This window comes from Oryx dammah, unplaced genomic scaffold, assembly GCF_014754425.2.
Source record: "Oryx dammah isolate SB20612 unplaced genomic scaffold, SCBI_Odam_1.1 HiC_scaffold_11058, whole genome shotgun sequence".
Classification (NCBI taxonomy): domain Eukaryota; kingdom Metazoa; phylum Chordata; class Mammalia; order Artiodactyla; family Bovidae; genus Oryx; species Oryx dammah.
In genome coordinates this window covers 1,446,871-1,469,742 of record NW_024080452.1, presented here as the reverse complement: position 1 = coordinate 1,469,742, position 22,872 = coordinate 1,446,871, and the positions used below count along the sequence as shown (strand labels likewise).

Here is a 22,872-nt window from a genome sequence, read left to right as displayed (position 1 = left end):
GCCACCACATCATAATTTACAGTAGTTAGTGATAAGCTATTAGGGTAAATTGGAAAGATCCTGAGGGCCTTAGCAGCCCAACGAGATCTGTATTCAGATTCTAGCTAGACCCCTCAGCAGCTACATGACTTTGAAGAACCCACCAAGCTTTACTGTATCAGCTTCCTCAAACGGAAGCAGAGATAATGGTAGTGTCTACCTTGCAGGGACGCTGATCAATGAGTTGAAGTCTAGTGAGTACCCAGGCCAGTGGCTGGTAAATAAAAATGCTTCCTAAGTGGTGCTTGTGATAAAGAACGTAACCGCCAATGCAAGAATCATAAGAGACGCCTGCTCGATCCCTGGGTCCTGGGTCAGGAAGATCCCCTGGAGAAGGGCATGGCAATCCACTCCAGTATTCTTGCCTGGAGAATCCCCTCTACAGGGGAGCCTTGAAGGCTACAATTCATGTGGTCGCAAGAGTCAGACATGACTTAGCGACTAAACCATCACAGAGAAAGTTGGCTGCCATGTTTATTATTTTTATTATTTCTGACTCACTGTCCACTGTATAGGTGCATGACAGAGTGGAGAAATATGGGGATGAATGAATGAGTTTATAAGCAGTGACAGAAAATGAAGGCATCACATTAAAGGTCAGCTTGGATTATTGAGAACAAGATGGCAGAGGGGTAGGTAGACATGGAGTACATCTCTCTGCAAGGATATATCAGGAATATACTTTCAGATACTGAAGATCTTGAAGAACACCAGTTGAGGGTGGGCAGGAATACCTGAGCACTGGAAAAGAATATATAGACTGATGCAAAAACTCGGTAGAATAAAGGAAGGAAGGGAAAAAAGAAGAGGCGGGTGAGCAGGACAGGACCTGCACCTGGGGTGGGAGTGGGATGGGGGAACTGAAGTAAGGGTCAGTCCCCAAAGCAGGGCAATTGTTTGGGACAGAGGAGAAGCCTTTGAGCCTGTTGGAGAGTGAAGCTGCTGATCTGTGACAGTTTGAATGGAATGAGAATCACACAGACAATCGTTGCCACAGCCCTACATACCCTGGACAGGGACGCAAGTCCCTTAAAAAGTGCAGTTCCTGGGACCTGGAGTGTAGGGATTGAAGAGCAATCCCAGGGCAAGGTCTGCTGTTGACTGCCAGGAGATGGCATGAGGGGATGTAAGGGAGGAGACTGTGGTGTGAAATGCCCGTGGAGGAAAATCAGTGGCCATGGAGGCAAAGCCATACTACTGAGTCATGTGCAGAGGGGGAGCCATCACTATAGCCACACCAGCACTGGCAGCTGAACAATAAAGAAGACCCCACAGAGGGTGGTCCTTTAAGTGCCTAACTCGTGGAGCAATAGTGGAGGGCCACAGGAGACCTGGGTTCAATCCCTGGTTTGGGAAGATCCCCTGGAGAAGGGAATGGCTACCCACTCCAGTATTCTTGCCTGAAGAATTCCATGGACAGAGGAGCTAGGGGTCCATGGAGTCACAAAGAGTCAAACACAACTGAATGACTAACAGTTTCATTTTGGGGCTTCCCTCACAGCTCAGTTGCTAAAGAATCTGCCTACAGTACAGGAGAACCAGGTTGGATTCCTGGGTCTAGAAGATCCCCTGGAGAAGGAAATGGCAACCCACTCCAGTATTCTTGCCTGGAGAATGGCATGGACAGAGCAGCCTGACAGGCTGCAGCCCATTGGATTGCAAGAGTTGGACACAACTTAGTGACTAAACTGCCACCAGTCAGGTGGCTATTTAAGTGCCTGAAGCACCAAGCAATAGAGAAGGACCCCAGCCAGGGTAGCCATTTAAATGCCTGATATGCCAAGCAACAGAAGGACCAGCCAAAGAGGCCCTCTGATTGCCAGCTAGCAGAGGCTATAAAAAGACTCTATATGGCCATAGCTCCGGCAGTCAGTGTCTTTGGACACTTGGCACCACCAGGGTCCCCATGAACCAAGCAGTTGTGCCACCTCCACACTCAGTCCTCACTAGGGCAGAGCTGTCAGAGGCCGGAAAAAAACCCTAATAGCACTATATCTTCTGTGGTAACAGAGGCCCTCGCACCTGTGTACCAGACATTGCCAGGGTCCCTGTGATCCAAGCAATCACATCACCTTCACAGTGGATTCCCACTGAGACAGCTGCCAGAGACTAGGAAAAAACCATAGAGCACCATATTTCCTGCTGCCCTAGCTGCCAGCTCCCCTGCATACCTGGTCAGGGTTCCTGTGATCCAAGCAGCTGTGCCACTTCCACACCTGTCCTCATTGGGGCAGGCCCAAGTCCTCCTGGGCAACCTCAGGAGCAACCCCCCGTGGATGACTCCCATACAAAGGTGGAGATAAAAACACAATTGAAACCCAGGGGCAGTGTGGCTAAGGAAGAGGACCCAAAACCTTTTTACCAGCTATATAAGCTGCAGATTAAATCCACATGATCAACTAGGCAGAGTGCCTATGGAATATGTAAAAGGACAATGAGAGTTCCCACAAAAGAAAACTCACTATCTGGCAGCTGTGGACATTGGAGGCAAGAACATGCAGAAATAAGATCAGATTAGAGTCTGAGCTGCCCCCACAGCAGGTCTAAGACCAGTGGAGTATTGGATGGCATCCTAGGGAGGTGAGGTAGAATGTGGCTCACAGCAAGGGAAAGGACTCTGACAGCTGAGATCCAAGAAAAACATTTTATTATTATTCTTGTGTTTTGACTTGTTCTGTAGCTGCTTCTGGAATGTTTTCTTTTTCTTTCTTTTTTCCCTCTCTGTTGGCTGTGGTTGTTGATTTTATTAGTACTATTAAATCTATTTAAGCTTTTGAGAATTTTTTTAAATTACAATTTTTATTTCCTTTATTTGCTTTTACCTCTACATTGGCTTTTTGTGGTTCTGTGGGGTTTTTTTCTTAAAATCTTTTTTTAAATTTTATTATTTTTTATATTTATTCTTTTGTTTGCTTTTATTGCTCTTTACTGCTGCAGTTATTCTTTAATATACATAAACATTTTTTAATCTATCTCTGTTTAATCTTAATTTTCTATTCTTTCTTTTTTTTATTTTTATTTTTTTAAATTTATCTTAGATGTGGTGGGTCTTTGTTGCTATGTATGGGCTTCTCATCGCGTGGCTTCTCTTATTGCTGAGCACGGGCTTGGTTCTTACGGCCCTCAGGCTTAGTTAGTCTGCAGCATGTGGAATCTTCCCAGAGCAGGGATTGAACCCACGTCCCCTGTGTTGGCAGGCAGACGTTTAACCATTGCGCCACCAGGGAAGTCCTCTATTCTTTCTTTTCTTCCATTTCCTGACCATGCTTGTTAGCTTGTTTTGTTTTTGCTGCTTTATCCTCCAGTTGGTACCTTGCTTTGGTTTTGCTTTCCTGTGTGTTTTAGTTACTTTTGTTTTTAACTGGTTAATATCATTTTTAGTTTCCTTTGCTGCTGGGTTAATCTCTTGTACTTTCTTCTTTTGAGCTGTTTTGGTTTTGTTTATGTGTGTATATGTGTGTGTGTATATTCCATTATTTTTATATTCTGTTATTATTTGCTTGATTTTGTACTTACCGTTTATCTAGGGTTCATTTTTTGTTTCTTGTTTTGTTTTTTGTTTTTCTCTGTGTGTTTTAGTCCCCTTTAATGCCATAACAAATCACTTGTGCAATCTCAGTTCCCCAGCCAGAGATCAGGCCCTGAGCCTTTGAAGTAGGAGTTCTGATGCAAAACCCTAGGCTGACAGAGAATTTCTAAACATAGGGAGTTTTAATAAGAGAGAACTCCCAAAAAGGCCTCCACCTATATGCAAGACTGGGACCACCCAACTGCCCAATGCAGGATGCCTCACCTAAACAACAAACAAGAAAAAACCACAAACCAATCATCAGCAGGCAGGGTTTCCACCTCACACAGCCCTACTCATCAGAGGGGGAGAAAATACCCACCACCTCCTCCCACCAGAACACAAGCACAAGTCACACCCAGCATAGCCTACACAAACCACTGAGCCAAACTTACCCACTGAGAGCAGAAACCAAAAGGGAGAAGGAATTCGACCTTGGAGCCTGGGAAAAGGAGATGTCAAACACAATAAGATAAAAAAAGAAAAGAAAAGGCAGATAAATATTGTGTGAATGAAGGGACAAGCTAGAAACACACAAGACCAAATAAACAAAGAGGAAATAGGCAAACTACCTGAAAAGAATTTAGAACAGTGATAGTAAAGATGATCCAAAACCTCAAAAATAGAATGCAGAAAATGCAAGAATCAATTAACACATTTAACAAGGACTCAGAAGAAATAAAGAATAAACAGAGATGAACAACACAATTACTTAAATAAAAAATACTCTAGAAGGAATCAATAGCAGAATATATGAGGCAGAAGAATCCATAAATGGGCCGGATGACAGAATGGTGGAAATAACTGCTGAAGAGCAGAATAAAGGAAAAAGAATGAAAAGAACTGAAGATAGCATCAGAGACCTCTGGGACAATATTAGATGCACCAACATTCAAATTACATGGGTCCCAAAAGAAGAAGAGAAAAAGAAAGGGTCTGAGAAAAGTTTTGAAGAGATTATAGTTGAAAATTTTCCCAACATGGGAAAGGAAATACTTAATCAAGTCCAAGAAGTGCAGAGAGTCCCATACAGGATAAATCCAAGTAGAAACATGCCAAGATACATACTAATCAAACTAACAAAGATTAAACACAAAGAAAGAATATTAAAAGCAGCAAGGGAGAAGCAACAGTAACATACAAAGGAAACCCCATATGATCAACAGAGGATCTTTCAGCAGAAATTCTGCAAGCTAGAAAGGAATGACAGAATATACTTAAAATACTGAAAGGGAAATATCTACAACCAAGATTACCCAGCAAGGACCTCATTCAAAGTTGATGGAGAAATCAAAAACTTTATAGGCAAACAAAGGCAAATTTAGTATCACCAAACTGCTTTACAACAGATGTTAAAGAGACTTAAATGGACAGGAAATACAAGAGAAGGAAAATACCTACAAAAACAAACCCTAAACAACTAAGAACATGACAATAGGAATATAAGTATCAATAATTACTTTAAATGTAAATGGTTTAAATGCTCCAACCAAAAGACACAGACTGCCTCCATGAATGGATACAAACATAAGATCCATATATATGCTATCTATATGAGACCCACTTCAGACCTAGAGACACATACAGACTGAAAGTGAGAGGATGGAAGAAGACATTTCATGCAAATGGAAATCAAAAGAAAGTCAGAATAACCATCCTCATATCAGACAAAATAGACCTTAAAATAAAGAATATTACAAGAGATAAGGAAGGACACTACATAATGGTCAAGGGATCAATCCAAGAGGAAGACATAACAATTGTAATTATCTATGCACCCAACATAGCAGCACCTCAATGCATAAGATAAACACTAACAGACATAAAAGGAGAAATTGACAGTAACACAATAATGGTAGTGGACTTAAAGATCCCACTTACACCAATGGACAAATCACCAAAACAGAAAATTAACAAGGAAAAACTAGTCTTAAATGACACATTAGATCAAAAGGATCTAATTGATATCTTCAGGACATGCCATTCAAATGCAGAAGAATATGCTTTCTTCTCAAGTGCACATGGAACATTCTCCAGGGTAGACCATATCACAAATCAAACATCAGTAAACCTAAGAAAATTAAAATCATATGAAGCATCTTTTCTAATCACAATGCTATGACACTAGATATAAATTACAAGGGAAAAAAACTGTAAAAAACACAACACACAGAGATTAAACAATATATTTCTAAGTAACAAACAGGTTACTAAAGAAGTCAAAAGGGAAACAGAAAAATATCTAGAAACAAATGACAATAAAAATATGACAACTCAAAACCTATGGGATGCAGCAAAAGCAGTTCTAAGAGGGAAGTTTATAGTGATACAACCCTACTCCAAGAAACAAGAAAAACATCAAACATACAAACTAACTTTACACCTAAAACAAGTGAAAGAAGAAGAAGAACCCCTAAAGTTAGTAGAAGAAAAAAAAATCATAAAGATCAGAGCAGAAATAAATGACAAAGAAATGAAGAAAAAATAGTAAAGATTAATAAAACTAAAAGCTGGTTGTTTGAGAAGATAAACAAAATTGACAAACCATTAGCAAGACTCATCAAGAAAAAAGGGAGAAGAATCAAATCAACAAAATTATAAACAAAAAGGGAGAGGTTACAACAGACAAAGGCTCATAAGAGACTATTACAAACAACTACATGCCAATGAAATGGACAACCTGGAAGAAATAGATAAGATTCTTAGAAAAGTTCAAGCTTCCAAGGCTGACCCAGGAATAAAGAGAAATTATGAATAAGCCAACTACAAGCACTGAAATCGAAACTGTGATAAAAAAAATAAATTCCCAGAAAACAAAAGCCTAGGGCCAGATGGCTTCAAAGGTGAGTTCTGCCATATATTTAGAGAAAAGCTAATTTCTACTCTTCTAAAATTATTGCAAAAATTTTCAGAGGAAGAAATAACCTCTAAATGCATTCTGTGGGGCCACCATCAGCCTGATACCAAAACCAGAAAGAGACAACACACAAAAAAGAAAATTACAGGCCAAGATCACTGATGAATACAGATGCAAAAATCCTCAACAAAATTCTAGCAAACAGAATTCAACAACAAATTAAAAAGATCATACACCATTATCAAGTTGAGTTTATCCCAGGGATTCAAGGGTTCTTCAATATACACAAATCAATCAATGTGATACACCATATTAATGAGTTAGAAGTAAAAACCATATGATCATTTCAAAAGATGCTGAAAAAGCATTTGACAAAATTCAGTACCCATTTATGATAAAAACTCTTAAAAAATGGGCATAGAAGGAACCTACCTTAACTAATACAGGTCATATATGATAAAACCACATCAAATATTATTCTCAGTGTTGAAAAACTGAAGGCATTCCCTGTAAGATCAGGAACAAGAAAAGTGCATTCACTCTCACCACTATTACTCAACACAGTTTTGGAAGTCCTAGCCACCGCAGTTAGAGAAGAAAAAGAAATAAGAGGAAATCAAATTGGAAATGAAGAAGTAAAACTCTCACTGTGGGAGTACTGGAGTGGGGTGCCATTGCCTTCTCCGATAACATAATAGAAAACCTTAAAGATATTATCAGAAAATTACTAGAGCTAATCAGTAAATTCAACACAGTTGAGGGTACAAAATCAATACACAGAAATCACTTGCATTCCTATGCACTAACAATTAAAAATCTGAAAGAGAAACTAAGGAATCAATCCCATTTACCATTGCAACAAAAAGAATAAAATACCTAGGAATAAATCTACCTAAGGAGACAAAAAAGATGTATAGAGAAAATTATAAAACACTGATGAAAAAAATCAAAGACAATATAACCAAATGGACAGATACTCCATGTTCCTAGGCTGGAAGAATCAATGTTGTGAAAATGACTATACTACCTAGTACAATCTGCAGAATCAGAGTGATCCCTATCAAATTACCAATGACATTTCCCACAGAACTAGAACAAAAAATCTCACATTTCATAAGGAAGCATATAAGACTCCAAAGAGCCAAAGCAATCTTGAGAAAGAAGAATGGAGCTGGAGGAATCAACCCTCCTGACTTCAGACTATACTACAAATATACAGTCATCAAGATAGTAAGTTAATGGCACAAAAACAGAAACATAGACCAGTGGAATAAGATATAGAAAGCCCAGAGTTAAACCCACACACCTATGGGTACCTTAATTTTGACAAAGGAGGCAAGAATATACAATGGGGCAAAGACATCTAGTCTCCTCAATAAGTGCTGGTGGGAAAACTGGACAGTTACATGTAAATGAATGAAATTAGAACACTTTCTTTTTATTTTTTATTTTATTTTACAATTCTGTATTGGTTTTGCCATACATTGACATGAATCCACCACAGGTCCATATACAAAGATAAAGTCAAAATGGATTAAAGACCTAAATATAAGACCAGAAACTATAAAACTCTTAGAGGAAAACATAGGCAGAACACTCTATGACATAAATCACAGCAAAACCCTCTATGACCCACCACCTAGAGCAATGGAAATAAAACAAAAATAAACAAGCTGGACCTAATTAAACTTAAAAGCTTCTGCACAGCAAAGGAAACTGTTAACAAGGTAAAAAGACAGCCCTTAGAATGTGAAAAAATGATAGCAAATGAAACAACTGAGAAAGGATTAATTTCCAAAATATACAAGCAGCTCATACAACTCAATACCAGAGAGACAAACAATCAAACAATCAATCAATCAAAAAGCAGGCAAAAGACCTAAGCAGACATTTCTTCAAGGAAGACATACAGATGGCTAATAAACACATGAAAAGATGCTCAACTTTGCTCACTATTACAGAAATGCAAATCAAAACTACACTTAGATATCACCTCACACCAGTTAGAATGGCCATCATCAAAAGGCTACAAATAATAAATGCTGGAGAGGGTGTGGAGAAAAGGGAACCCTCTTGTACTGTTGGTGGGAATGTAAACTGATACAGCCACTATGAGAGACAGATGGAGATTCCTTAAAAAACTAGGAATAAAACCAGCATATGACCCAGTAATCTCACTACTAGGCTTATACCCTCAGAAAACCAAAATTGTAAAAGGCACATGTACCCCAATGTTCACTGCAGCACAATTTACAATGGTAGAACATGGAGGCAACCTAGATGTCCATCAGCAGATGAATGGATAAAGAAGCTGTGGTATATATATAATACACACACATATATGTATATATATATATAAAGTGGAATATTTCTCAGCCATAAAACGGAACATATTTGAGTCAGTTCTAATGAGGTGGATGAACCTAGAGCCTCTTATACAGAGTGAAGGAAGTCAGAAAGAGAAAAACAAATATTGGATGTTAACGCATATGTATGGAATCTAGAAAGATGGTATTGATGAACCTATTTGTATGGTAGAAATGGAGGCACAGACAATGAGAACAGACATATGCACAAGGGTTGGGAGGAGGAAAGAGTGGGTGGGATAATGGCGTGAGTAACATGGAAACATATACATTACCATATGTAAAATAGATAGCCAGTGGGAATTTGCTATATGACTCTGAGAATTCAAACCAGGGCTCTGTAACAACCTAGAGAGGTAGGATGGGGAGTGAAGTGGAAGGCAGGTTCAGAAGGAGGGGGCATAGGTATACATATGTTTGATTCATCTTGACGTTTGGCAGAAACCAATACAATGTTTAAAGCAATTATATTTCAATTAAGAATAAATAAATTTATATAAAATAATAAAGAAATAAAGTTAAATAAAAAAGAAGGTTGGCTTGGTGTTCGAGATGGTGAGGGGTCGAGTTTCTCCCTAGCATGCTCTCTGATGGTTGCAGCAGGAGCAGGGTTTAGTTTTTCGTCTTCTTTCAGCTAACAGCAACCCAAGGATGGTCTCCACACTGACACAGAAGGCATACACAGCTTTCTGAGCACCCTGCATCTATGAATCGCCTTCTTCATCCATCTGCCGAGAACACACAGTTCTCCCTTGAGTGCTTTTAGAGGACATGAACCTTCATCTGGCACCACCACTCAGTGCTAAGTCACTTGCGCTGCTGGTATCCAATGTTATGGCCAATGCCAGTTTCTAGCATGCTGAGGGCTGCTATTTTCCCTCCCTAAATACCACGAGCCCTGCTAATTCACATGGCAGAATGGAAATATGACAAATTCAGACAGCGTAGGTACTTTAGAGGCTCTGAATGTGTGACTTTCTGGATGGGTTTTGGGAAGTCATTTTATCTTTTGTCTTGGGCTTCAGTTGAGGAAGATATGATCAGGAACATATGTCCCCAATTATTTCAGAGACACTATTTTTTTAAAACTAAATGTAGCTTGATAAGAGTAAATATTACACACACTGAATCTTTAACTATATAAACTATGCAACAAACTTAAGGCAAAATTAAAAGTTCAGTTTTACTAATTGCCCAGGACATGGGTTCCATCATAACATTTTCACCTTTTTTCCCTTCCACATTTACTCCTGAAACAATGTTGGTCCTTACAAGTGTCCATAGTGGTAGTTCCTTAATAACAGGTTTCAGACCCTGAATGCCAGGGATGCTGCTTAGGACCTTATATGTATTTTTTCACTTGATCATCACACTATTTCTTGAGGTCAGAACTATTATAATCTCCACCGTGCAAATGAAGAGACTGAGGTTTAAATGGCTGCAGGAGTTTGCCTCTGGACATATCACTGAGCATGGCTGAGCTGGGATCCGACACTAGTCCACTCAGCTCCGTGGTGAAGCATCATGAAAGAGCACCTTGGGCCCCCATCACACTGTTCCTACAGCTCCCATGTCCACCATTCCCTGCCCAACTAAGCAGTGCAAGGAAAAGGAATCTTCTCTCACTGCTGAAGTTACAAAAAAGGAAAATGTTGATTTTTTTTTTTTTTTGCTTGATCACATTAGAGAGAAGAACAATTTGGAAAAATTGAGAAAATTCCCCATTCTCACCAAAGGATAAAAGTCAAACTGTGAAGGCTGAAGGAGGTCTGCCTACCCTCCGCAGAGCTCTCATGACAAATGCATTTGTCTGTTGTATTACTCTATACATGGTGCTGGTTTAGTCGCTAAGTCGTGTCTGACTCTTGTGACCCCCGTGGACTGTAGCCTTCCAGGCTCCTCTGTCCATGGGATTCACCAGGAAAGAATACTGGAGTGGGTTACCATATCCTTCTTCAGGGGATCTTCCTGACCCAGGAATCTAACCCAGGTCTCCTGCATTGCAGGCAAATTCTTTACCTACTGAGCTATGGAGGGAAGCCCCCTTTATGTAGTGTAGCAATACCAAATCTTATTTTAATCACGTCTATTTTACTTACTCCATTCTAAATAACCATCCAAAGAACTCTACATATAGAAAAGGATTTTGACTTTCTGCTACCAACTACCATCTGTAGGGTCTTAGCTCCCAAATCTGTGTCATCATCAGATCCATGTGGTAAAACCGCCAAGTGGCAACCTCCTCTGGACTTTTACAGACATCCTGAGCTTAAAGTGTTGGCACCACATCCTACTCCCTGTTTCATTCCTCAATCTGATTCCCTCAACAACAGCAAGCTGCTCCTCCAGTAACGTTTGTCAGATGCCAGAAGACCCCACATCCCTCACCCAGGTTTGAAAACTTGTTGGTTGTGCTCTCAGACACATTCCCCTCTGCATCTCCTGTTCTCATTTTCATCACCACTTTCCTTCCCAACTCTTCTTATTGTTTTAACAGCCTCCTAACTTGTTTCTCTGCCTTGGCATTAGTTCTCTCCCATCCACCATTTACAGGAATACCAACAGATCTTTCCAGTACACACATGCAGTCTTGGCCCTCCTCTTGTTAAAGCCCCTCAGGGGCTTTTGTGCATCCAGTCCGAGCTCTCCAAACTTTAATGAAAGGCTCATAAAAACATGCGGTCAGCTCGGCTCACCCTTTCCTGTCTGGCCTCCTTTATCCCTTTCCCAATTCACTGCCCATCCCACCAAGCTGAGTCGCTCAGAGTTCTCTGACATTCTCATGCTGCTGTGCACTGGTGTGTACCAGTCATTTTGCCCAGAGAGTCCTTATTTCTTTTCTCTGCTGGTGAATCCCTACTCACTCTTTGAGACTCAGGTCAGAGTGAGACAATTTTCTTATGAGACCTCCTCGATTGCCTTTAGGCAGAGGTAAGTCTTTCCCTCAGAGCCCCTGAAACACAACTCGTTATATAGCACTCAGTAATATGCATTTTGATGATTTCTTTACTAGTCTGTATCTTCTAGCTAATTATAGCTCTTCTGGAGCAGGGCCCCTGTCTTTTTCATCTTTGCGCCTGTAGCACCTAGCATGGCATTTTTTATGCCTGGGGTCCTTCCTAAAAATTTGCTGAAAAAAATGAATAAATAAAAGAATTAAATTTATCCTGTCAAAGTATAAGTTCATACTGATCTGAAATTTTCAAAATTAACTGATCAATAAATTTGACTTGAGCACATGATATATAAAGCATGATGTTGCTTTAGACCCTTAGAAGTGCTAAATGTGGCCTGTGGCCTCTGGCTTTAAAAACTTGTAATCTAGGGACAGACCAGGTAACAATAACAATAAGTGCTAATTAAGAGAGAAATTATTTTAATGAACTGATGCAAAGGAACTTCTCAGTGCAATGTGGAATGATTTACATGAATGAAATGAAGTTGGGTTATAGGAGTTTGGAGTTTAAAGAGATCACTATGGTCTGGGAAAGGGGTTCTGTGGAATATAGTTCAATATGTTAGACTTCACTTTGTAAGCGGCAAAATGAATTAGTCTATAGTGGTTCAAACAGCAAAGAGAAGATAATGATTGAAATGTTGAGGACAGGCTGGCTTCAGACAAGAGTCTATCTAGGGTGCAGAGAACACCACTCAGTTTCTCTCTTTTTCTCCAATAGCACCCACGTTTTTCTCTTGCAGGGTCCATTTCCACCTCATAACCCTACATTTTCTTTCCTATAAGGCTCTAGCCAATACATAAATAATACATAATACATCTCATTATGCCTGATGAGTTACATAGTTTCCCTGCAGCAATCACTGTTGCCACAAAATTGAGGCATTCTGATTGATTTCAGTCAGTGGCATCCCAAAGTGTGGGCCAGGTCAACAGCACCAATCACATGGCTAATATTATGAGAGGGTGGTTGTTTAAAAATATACAGGATACCTACTCAGGCAGCAAATCACCGAGGTGGGGTGGGGGGTGCAGTATTATGGGTCAGGAAGCATGGCTGACTTGCTGCTCATGTCTTTTTTTCCTCCTAAGCCACAATGTCAAAAAAATTTCTCACAACATGCAGCCTCCCTGCATTATCCTTTCCTAAATCATGGCAGAAGAAAGAGCTCTGAAAACTGAGATGACCCAGAGGGATGGTACGGGGAGGGAGGTGAGTGTGGGGTTCAGGATGGGGAACATGTGTATACCTGTGGTGGATTCATGTTGATGTATGGCAAAACCAATACAATATTGTAAAGTAATTAACCTCCAATTAAAATAAATAAATTTATATTAAAAAAAAAGATCAACAGCTCTTGACTTCTGTTCTTGGCTCTGTAAAGGCATGGAATCTTTCTGACTCTCAGTTTTCTCAACTCAGATGCAAACTAGCATATATAAGATGGACAAAGAACAAGGTCCTACTGTATATCACAGGGAACTATGTTCAACATCCTGTGATAAACCATAATGGAAAAGAATATAATGTATATACATGTACAACTGAGTCACTTTGCTGTACAGCAGAAATTAACACATTGTAACTCAACTATACTTCAAAAAACATAAATTTTTAACAAGCCACGTGAAATGATCAGTTTGAAAGCCCTTTCAAAAGCATCAAAGTATACTTAGGAAGGGCTATTGGTAATTCACCTTAAGTGTGCAGGTCTACATATTTCTTGTCTTGAGAGATTAAGAAGATTATGTGAATGATCCCCTCAGATTCTCTGTTCCTTCCACTCTAGGCCATCTGGCCATTTCTCCATACCAACCCTGATGCTTTTCACTTAAGTAATGGGAAACCTCACCCCAAAGGGTTTAGACCACAGGACACCTTATTCCCTCCTGAGGAGAAGTCCACAAGAAGGTGGGTTCTGGGGATATTCTCCATCATATATTATATAATGATCATTGTATATCTCTCTTGTGACTTTTGGAAAGAGTTGAGAGCACGTAGTTCTTGATAGGTACAGTGCACAATAAGTGGGCAATGAATGAATAGTGGATTTAAGGTGAAATTCTGTAATGTATAAATAAACTTAAGTAAACTTAAATAAATAATAAATAAACTTAAAAGGTGATTTAAATGGCATTTTGCAGATAGAAAAGAATCCTTTTAAGATTCTCACTTAGCAATGAGCATCCCGCCTATGCATAAAAGTTACATGCTGTCCCAAGAAGTAAATGTAGATTCACTAAGTCATGTGAATAAAAGATCTTGTTTATCCAAAGCTTTCACAATTTGGTCTGTGTGAATGATCCTCAAAATTACTTCTTTTGTAAGGCTTATCTTCCTATGTCCAACCAGTCCTTGACCCTCTACCTCATGCCAGGCAGTGTGCCAGGGGCCAGTGACACTGTCTTTGCCTTCAAACAGCTCACAACTAGTTGGGGATAAAGATGTAAAACAAATAATTACACAAATAAATCACAGCCATTCTTAGGGAGAAGCACAGAAGAGGAAGCAAACATTGAAAGGATGCTATCAAGCAGACAAGAGCTCAGAGAAGGCTCCCAGAAAGAAGTGACATTTCCACTGAAATTGGGAAGGGAACATGCGTGCGAGCAGGGAAAGGAAGCACACTCGGAGCAGATGGGAACACTGCATACAGTTTCTGGAATCAGGAAGTTTGGCGTATGTTACAGAGTATCTTTGTTTGGCTCTCCCAAAAAGCTGACTCTGAGACTGAAAGTCAAAGGAGGTGAAGGAAGCACCACAGTGGAGTAGAGCAGTACGGCAGGAAGAGGAGTGAGCTTTATAGTCCAACTCTCACCTCCATACATGACTACTGCAAAAACCATAGCTTTGACCAGATCGACATTTGTTGGCAAAGTAATGTCTCTGCTTTTTAATGTGCTGTCTAGGTTGGTCATAACTTTTCTTCTTTCCAAGGAGCAAGTGTCTTTTAATCTCATGGCTGCAGTCACCATCTGCAGTGATATCGGAGCCCCCCAAAATAAAGTCTGTCACTGTTTCCATTGTTTCCTCATCTATTTGCCATGAAGTGATGGGACTGGATGCCATGATCTTAGTTTCCTGAGTGTTGTTTTAAGCCAACTTAAACTCTTTCGTACTAATCTCTAAACAATATCCTTACCTCTACATGGGATTAATGCAGATTTTGTGAGGCTTGAGGCTTATTTAATTTGGAATCTTTCTTTGTGGAAAAAGTACAACACTACAAATAAAAACCTGATACAGATCTTTGGAAGGATCCACATAAATGAAGGTCTCTGAATTTTAAGCTGCACTAATTTCCCAGTAAATCAGGCTCTGACCTTGATTAAGGGTGGCTGGTCCTCTCATCCCTTAGTTCTGCATGGTTGCTCTGACCTCTATGCCTTGTTTACATTGCCTTTTTACCTGAAGACATCCCTCCTCCTCCTTCAACTCCTGGACCATATTTTTTCAAAGTTTGGTTTCACAATGCCTTTTGTCATTCTCCCCAGCAGAAAGCTCTCCCTTCCCTGCAGGCCCACAAGCATATTTAGAACTCAGGATGAGTTGCCTCATGAGAGCTTAGAGAACATCGTGAGTGGCTCTGTTTGAGGGGCACACACTGAGCCTTCTCCAATTAGTCTTGAGCACAGGGACTATTTCTACTTAGATTCTACCTCAGCACTTATTCAAGTTCTGGGTACAGCAGGAAGGAAGGGAAAAAGGAAAGGTGTTACAAAGGCAAAATCATGGGGCTTGGAGTAAGGCCCACTTGGGTGTAACTCTGCCCTTGTTAGTGTGGGGTCTCTGGCAAGCCGATTACTTCTGAGTCTTAGTTTCTCTCTGACAAATGAATGTTTATTTCCCAACATTGTTGTGAGGATTAAGTAAAGCATTTATCATTCACCATGTATCTATTTAGCCTTCTCTTGGGCTGCTTTTGGCACCAGAGGCTTGGGATAGCTGTGACTGAGTGATATACCCGGGGAACTGGTTCCCACAGTTGAAGTGGGAGATGGAAGATTGTGATGTATCAGGATAAGGCAAGAGCAGACATACAACTGGAGCAGAGCAGGTGCTCCATAAACAGTTGTTAAATGAATGATTGACAGAATGAAGGAATTCAGAAACAAAAATGATTAACTTTGCAAAATAAGTCACACCTGACATATCTGCCCCATCATCCACGTGAAAGTGCAGCACTGAATATAATGGACACAGCAGCGCACGTCACACGAAGCTACACGTTAAAGGACATAAAGTCAACAGGAGAAAGCAAGCAAGGACTGAATGAGGGGAGAGGGGAGAAAAGGAAGGAGAAAGGCCCTCAGAAGACTAAAGGGGAGGGAGGGCGTCATGGGCCCACCTGGCCAAGCGTGCACTCCATGCCGCCCAGAAAGTCGGCCTCCTTCAGCCCATTGTGGGTGCTGCTGATGTCATGGACCTCAAACCGCAGGCGCTGCACCTCCTCGAAGTAAAAGTCCACTGTGAACAGTTTTGAATAGACTGGGTTGATGCAGGTGCGAATCACCTCTGTTCTGTCGACCTGCAGGACAGAGGAAGAGAAAACCCATCAGGGACCAGGGCCTTGTATCGTTATCCTTCAGGAAGCTTCATTTTATGGTGCTCTGTCTCCTTCCAAACTGTCAGTGCCCTCCACCAAGCACCAGGGCGAGCAGTCTGGACATCTTCAAGGATACACCTTCTGAGAATGAGTCATGGTTCAAGGAGGAAAATCACAGAATAATCTGAGCTTTATGTGTAAGGATTTTAGAGCACCTTGTATTGTTACATAATAAGGCAAGAAGATGGATTATTATTAGGGGCCACCTGGAGCCTTAGGAAAAAGTCTGAAGGCATGTTTTGGCTCAGGAGGAAAAAAATCTGCACTCAATTCCTGATGTCTTAGGGACCCAGTTGGGCAAATAACCTCGTAGATGTCCCTTTTAGCCAACCCTATTCTAGTGTTAGCGTCATATAAATTCCAGTGCCATACGAATCCCTGTGGTCTCAAGTAGGTCTCTTACTGGGTTTACACATGCTGACTCAGCAGTTTCAGTCCCTCTCAGTCCCCTCATCAACCAGTGAGGGCTAGAGGATTAGGGCAGTGGTCCCCAATCTGTCACTAGGGACCAGTTTCCTGGAAGACAATTTTTCCACAGACTGGGGTAAGGGGGAGGGGGTTTGGGGATGATTCGGATACATTTACTGTGCATTCTACTTCTATTATTATTAGATTGTGATACATGATGAAATAAACATACAGCTCACTATAATCAGTGGGAGCCCTGAGCTTCTTTTCCTGCAATTAGACTGTTCCATCTAGGGGGATGTGAGCAATGGAGAGTGGCGGTAAGTATAGATGAAGCTTTGCTCACTTACCTGCCGTTCACCTCCTGCTGTGTGGCCCAGTTCTTTACATGCCATGGACTGGTACCAGTTCATGGCCTGGGGATTGCGGACCTCTATATTAGAGTTTGAAAAACCCCTAGTCTCTAATGTTCCAGGAGTGAAGATTTCCCCAGCCTTCTGAGATAACAACTCTCATTTCTCCCTCACTCTCTGCCCCATTCTGTGCCCTAGGAGACTGACTGGCTTCTATGGATTCCTGGGCTCCCTAGACCTCTGGATGTCGGAGGAGGGAGGAAGCCTGAGGAGGGACTTGGCAGGAGATCAGAAGGACATGGCCAGTGTCTCTGCACCTCTCCACACAGTCTGCTAGCAACTCCGTTCCATAGAGGGAGCTGCCACCAGAATCTGGTGACACGGACCTGACCTTCAGATCAAAGGGTGGTGATGACTTTCTGCAGCTGCCACAGCATCCTTGGTTGACTCCCTTATCCCGTGCCCATGCAAAGAGCTTCTGTGTAAAGAGTTCAGCCTTTTGAGGGAAATGCTGGGAATGCCAATAGGGTACTCTGCTCTCTCTAGTACCCCAACCACTAAAGCTCATCTCTTCCATATCTGTCCCAAATGAGACTACCCAACAACACTTATATTCTGTGAATCCTTAGAGGACCAAGTTACAGATAACCCAAGATCCTACAGTAGTTCTCAACTGGAGATATCCATCACTCACATTTCATAGGTCAATTGGAGCTTACATGTATTCTCAGATTTCAAAAGGAAACATCATTCTGTCAAAGAAAAATATTGCCCGCCATACCAGCAAACAAAGGATGTTGCAGCCACCAAGCCATCACAATACAGTCACCCTGATGGTGAGCCCTGAGGGAGCTCAGGATGGAGAGAAATGGGCTGCCAGCGGCCAAGCCTTCAGCCACTGCAGCAGCCCCACGGGGTACCCTGAAGGGACTCAGGATGGAGAGAAGCAGGATTCTGGACCCAGGTAGCTGAGGTGCATATCAAAGGAGTGGTTTCAGTGAGCCCCAACTTTTGCATCTTCCCATACATAGGAAAGTGCTAAATTTCATTAGCTTGAGACAGCTGTTTTTCTTTAATGAATAGTTATCTTTTGATGTTCCCACCACCTGATTTTTGTTGCAAAAACTCTTGTATATAATGGCTCCTCACCTTGCTTCTTGGGGGCAGTTTCTCAGAGTTATTTGGGATGCTATTTCTCAGGCTTGAAGTGCTCAGAATGTCCTCTGAATAAAACACAATTCTCAACTTTTATGTTGTGCAATTTTTTTCAGTCGACGGTTTATTGGATACTCCCCAAGAGTCATTCATTAGCACCAACTGTGAAAAACACCTCCCCACTTTCATTACAGTACAAGGAGAGTTTCCCAATAAAATGAGGGAAGCCATTTTTGACCATATCACGCATGTACATGTTATCCAGCAAAGAAAAATATCGGATGCACTCTTGATCTCAGGGTTTGATCCCTGGCCCCATCTCTTCCTATGCAGGGCCCTATGTGAGACAGGGCTACCCTGTAAGGAGTACCTTCTGCTATTTCTGGTGGGATGGATGATCCTGGTTGTGAGGAGAAGGCGACTATGGTTCTTTTACATCCTGCTGCAAGAGACAGAAAACCAAACCTCAATCCACTGCCGATTAGGATTCGACAACAAGTTACTGCTCAGACCAATAGTTATTTGACTCTTTCCATGAAGAGTCAGCTATTTGAGCTTAATTTGTATTCTTTAAAATGTTCATTCTGGGAGGCAGGATTGTATATGTTATTGACTGATTATGTGGGTACAAGATTTATTATATTGGTATATTTTTATTTTTTTTGTTATTAAGAGATTATACTTTTGAATAATAGTAAAAATCAGAGGCCTATAAGTTCATAGTGACCTGGAGGTGTTTCATTCATTCCAATTAAAAGTAGTTTTCAGCCTCTCCTTTGGCGTCGGCCTGCCCTTGTGCCCAATAAAACTGAGCTGTAACCTAGCTATAAAACTGGTCTGCCATTTCAAATCTTTGCTATGGCAGACAGAATCAAGGAAATTACACACTCCTCCAACATATATGGTGCCATTTCTCGGATTTAACCTGGCTGAAACAACGTTTGCTCAGCTCCTGTGAAGCAGAGGCCAAGCACAGCAGAAGCCCAACTTGGTGAAATCTCATGCAGTGGAAGCTGAACACGAAGAAAACCCAGTGCAGTGGAAGTAACAAGAAGCCCAGCAGGTTGGAAACCAGGACAGCAAAAAAAAAACACTGGGAAGAAAGCTCATGTGGCTCAGTCCTAGATTCCAGATCTCTAGTTAAGAAACCTTGGACCACTGGACAAAATCCAGACAGGGATTGTCAGAAGATCCTCTGACCAATCCTGAGGAAATCTGGTACACTGATGGAAGCAGCTTTGTCTTAGATGGGAAAAGAAGAGCTGGATATGCAGTAGTCTCCAATTTCGAGATCACAGAGGCCAAACCTTCATCACCAGGTACTTCAGCCCAATTGGCTGAGCTCATAGCCCTGACTTGAGCTTTAGAGCTGGGAAAAGGAAAAAGAATAGCCATTTACACTGACTCCAAGTATGCCTTTCTGGTGCTACATGCACATGCTGCTATTTGGAAAGAAGGAGACCACTTGACCACCCGAGCATCCCCAATCAAAATTGGTGATAAAATCCTTAGGCTCTTGGAGGCAGTCTATCTGCCCGCTGAGGTTTCAGTCTCTCATTGCAAAGTACACCAAAACAGGAGCATGGAAGTGGCACGAGGGAACCAAGCAGCCAATCAGGCAGCTAAGCGAGCAGCAGTACAGAACAATGTCCTAATAGGGGTTGCCACCTTAGTTCCACAGACTAATTTGCCAGACACTCCTTCATATACTGAAAGTGATACTCTTAAAGCTAAGAGTGAGGGCTTTTAAGAAGATCATATGGGGTGGTTCCAAAAGGAGGAACTCCTTTTTCTGGCTGGGAACCTCCAGTGGAAGTTGGTTAACTCCTTACAAGCCACCAATCATTTAGGGGAGAAGGCCCTCTAAAGATTACTAGAAAGGTCCTTTAGGGGAACAGGCCTCCAAACAAGTATAAGGCAAGTGGCCTCCTCTTATCCCACTTGCCAGTTAAACAACCCCCAAGGAGCTTGAAGACCCCAGCTGGTCCAGCCCGTCCAATGGGGTGGGACCTGCTCAGGAGAGGACTGGCAGATATCAGTATCTCAAGGGTATATATACCTATTAGTTATGACAGATACATTCACAGTATGTATTGAAGGCTTTCCCACCCAGACTGAGGAGGTGTTAAAAAAAAAACAAAACTGCTTCATGAAATCATTCTGAGATTTGGTCTGCACAGGTCATTACAAAGTGACAACGGGACACCATTTTCTTCTAAGGTCACCCAAAGGGTCTCTAAAGCATTGGGCATTACTTATTACCTCCATTGTGCCAGGAGGCCTCAGTCTTTAGGAAAAGTAGAAAGAGGCAACCAATTCTTAAAATCAGTGATAAAAAAAAGATAACCCAGGAGACCTCCCTGGGATAGAAGGAGGCTTTACCAATAGCTCTCCTCTGCACGCATATTGCCCCTAAGGAGCAGGTTGGTCTTAGTCCTTATGAGATGGTATATAGGAGACCTTTTGTTTATGTCAATGACCTCTTCCTAGATCCACAGGCACAGACCCTCCAGTCTTATACGATGGCCATTGGGCAACTCCAACAAGATATATGCTTGTGGGGTATCAACCAGGACCCAAAAAATTCTAAAGAGCTACCACTATAGGCTGCAGGGACCCAAGTCCTAATTATAGTCTGGAAAGATGGGTCCCCAAAGGCTCAACTCCAGCCCACATGGAAGGGCCCCTACCTGTAATACTTACTACCCCCAAAGTAGTCAAGGTGCCAGGACACAACTCCTGGATTCACTACTCATGAGTCAAGTTGTGGAAGAAAACAGAAGAGGACACTCAATACACCTGTGAGCCCCTGGAGATCTCAGATACCTATTCAGAACTACAAATGAGCAGCATTCTAATGAAAACTCCCAAAATTAAGTTTCTGGAGATAAGATCTCTCAGGATAGCTCTAAAGAGCCAACACAGCTTGGCAGGGGTGGTACTCCAAAATAGACAGGAGATAGATCTCCTGATCCCTGAAAATGGAGGGACTTGAACCACCTTGAATGAAGTGTGTTGTTTTTGGGTAAATACTTCCAGCTAAGTTGAAGAAAGTCTCACAGACCTCAAGAAAAACATTCAGATCCTACAGGATCTCAAAGAATGAGCTGGAGAGTTCTTGGGGTGGCTACAACCTCTCTTTGGGGGATCTTTCTCCTGGAAAGGGGGAATTTGGAGTTGGCTAATGTCCTTACTAATCCCTGTTACCACCATATTGATGCTGCTTATGATTGCTCCTGCTGCTGCTGCTAAGTTGCTTCAGTTGTGTTTGACTCTGTGCAACCCTATAGACAGCAGCCCACCAGGCTCCCCCGTCCCTGGGATTCTCCAGGCAAGAATACTGGAGTGGGTTGCCATTTCCTTCTCCAATGCATGAAAGTGAAAAGTGAAAGTGAAGTCGCTCAGTCATGTCCGACCCTCAGAGACCCAATGGACCACAGCCTTCCAGGCTCCTCCATCCATGGGATTTTCTAGGCAAGAGTACTGGAGTGGGGTGCCATTGCGTTCTCCATGATCGCTCCATGTATTATCAATTGTCTAACCTGTTTTTTCTCTGCCCAGGCCAACAAACTACAACATGGAGTGCCAGTTCAACAAGGATATATAAAACTACACCTGACCACAAAAAATATCACTCACCCTTAGATGGACATCACTATAAGGACTCTGAGGCTTGGGAGAAGCAAGAAGGGGAGGTTCAATGCCCCCTCGTTGTCCCAGCTCAGCAGGAAGTAGCCAGAGATACTGCGACACTCCATTGCCAAAGAATTGGGCCTCCCATCTCTTGAGGGGGGAATGTTAGGTAGTTAGAATAGGAAAAAGGAGTCCAAAATGGCAGTGGCTAAAAGACAAAGAAAGGAAAAAGTCTGCAAAAGTGGAACAGAAGGAACTCCATGGACGGGAGTGAGAACTTCAGGTGAAACAAACACTCCCCCTTCTTGGCTAGCTCAATTTGCATAGGGCAGGCTCAGTGGGGAGGAGACAAATGTATAAAAGGAAGAATCCTAGAAGGATTGAGTCCTCTCCTTTGGGGTCGACCCACCCTCACTCCTTGAGGGTGTACTATCCTTTGTTTTTCCTAATAAAACTGAGCTGCGACAGAAGAAAAAAAAAGTAGCTTTCCTTTAATTTGCCAACAGAACAGAAGTACTATTTCTATTGCCCTACATTTGGAGGGGGGGAAAAAAAACAGAGATTATCTGGCAACCTGGGGCTGGATTTGTACATGGAAACCAATTGGGGGTTGTCCCATTCAGATGGGTGTTCTTTCTCCATTTTCTAAGCTCTTAATCTTCAATGAATTCTTCCATCTGACTCCTAGAGGCATTGTTGCAACTTTCGGTCAAAATTCATAGCATCATGAACCATATGATAAAAGATTTAACTGCATTCATGTAGTGCCTTTTGATAGAGGGTTTTGAAACCACAATCCCCAAGAAGTAACTTATAGGTGGATTCTCAAGTTACAGAAAAGATGCTTTTCTTGTGGCTGAAGGAATAGAGTCCTGGACAGGATTAGATTATAAGAGATAGGAGATGCAAACTCAAGTCTTTATTTCTCTG

At 41.7% G+C, this 22,872-nt stretch overlaps 1 protein-coding gene across 1 annotated transcript in view; it reads right to left on the bottom strand.

Annotated features, from left to right (window-relative positions):
* The window catches only part of LOC120860381 (copine-4), a 491,427-nt gene that overhangs the window by 228,594 nt on the left and 239,961 nt on the right, over window positions 1-22,872 (bottom strand). The window contains exon 2 of the mRNA XM_040236182.1: window positions 16,136-16,315. Coding sequence (XP_040092116.1) covers window positions 16,136-16,315 — 180 coding nt within the window. The remainder of the gene's footprint in view (window positions 1-16,135; window positions 16,316-22,872) is intronic.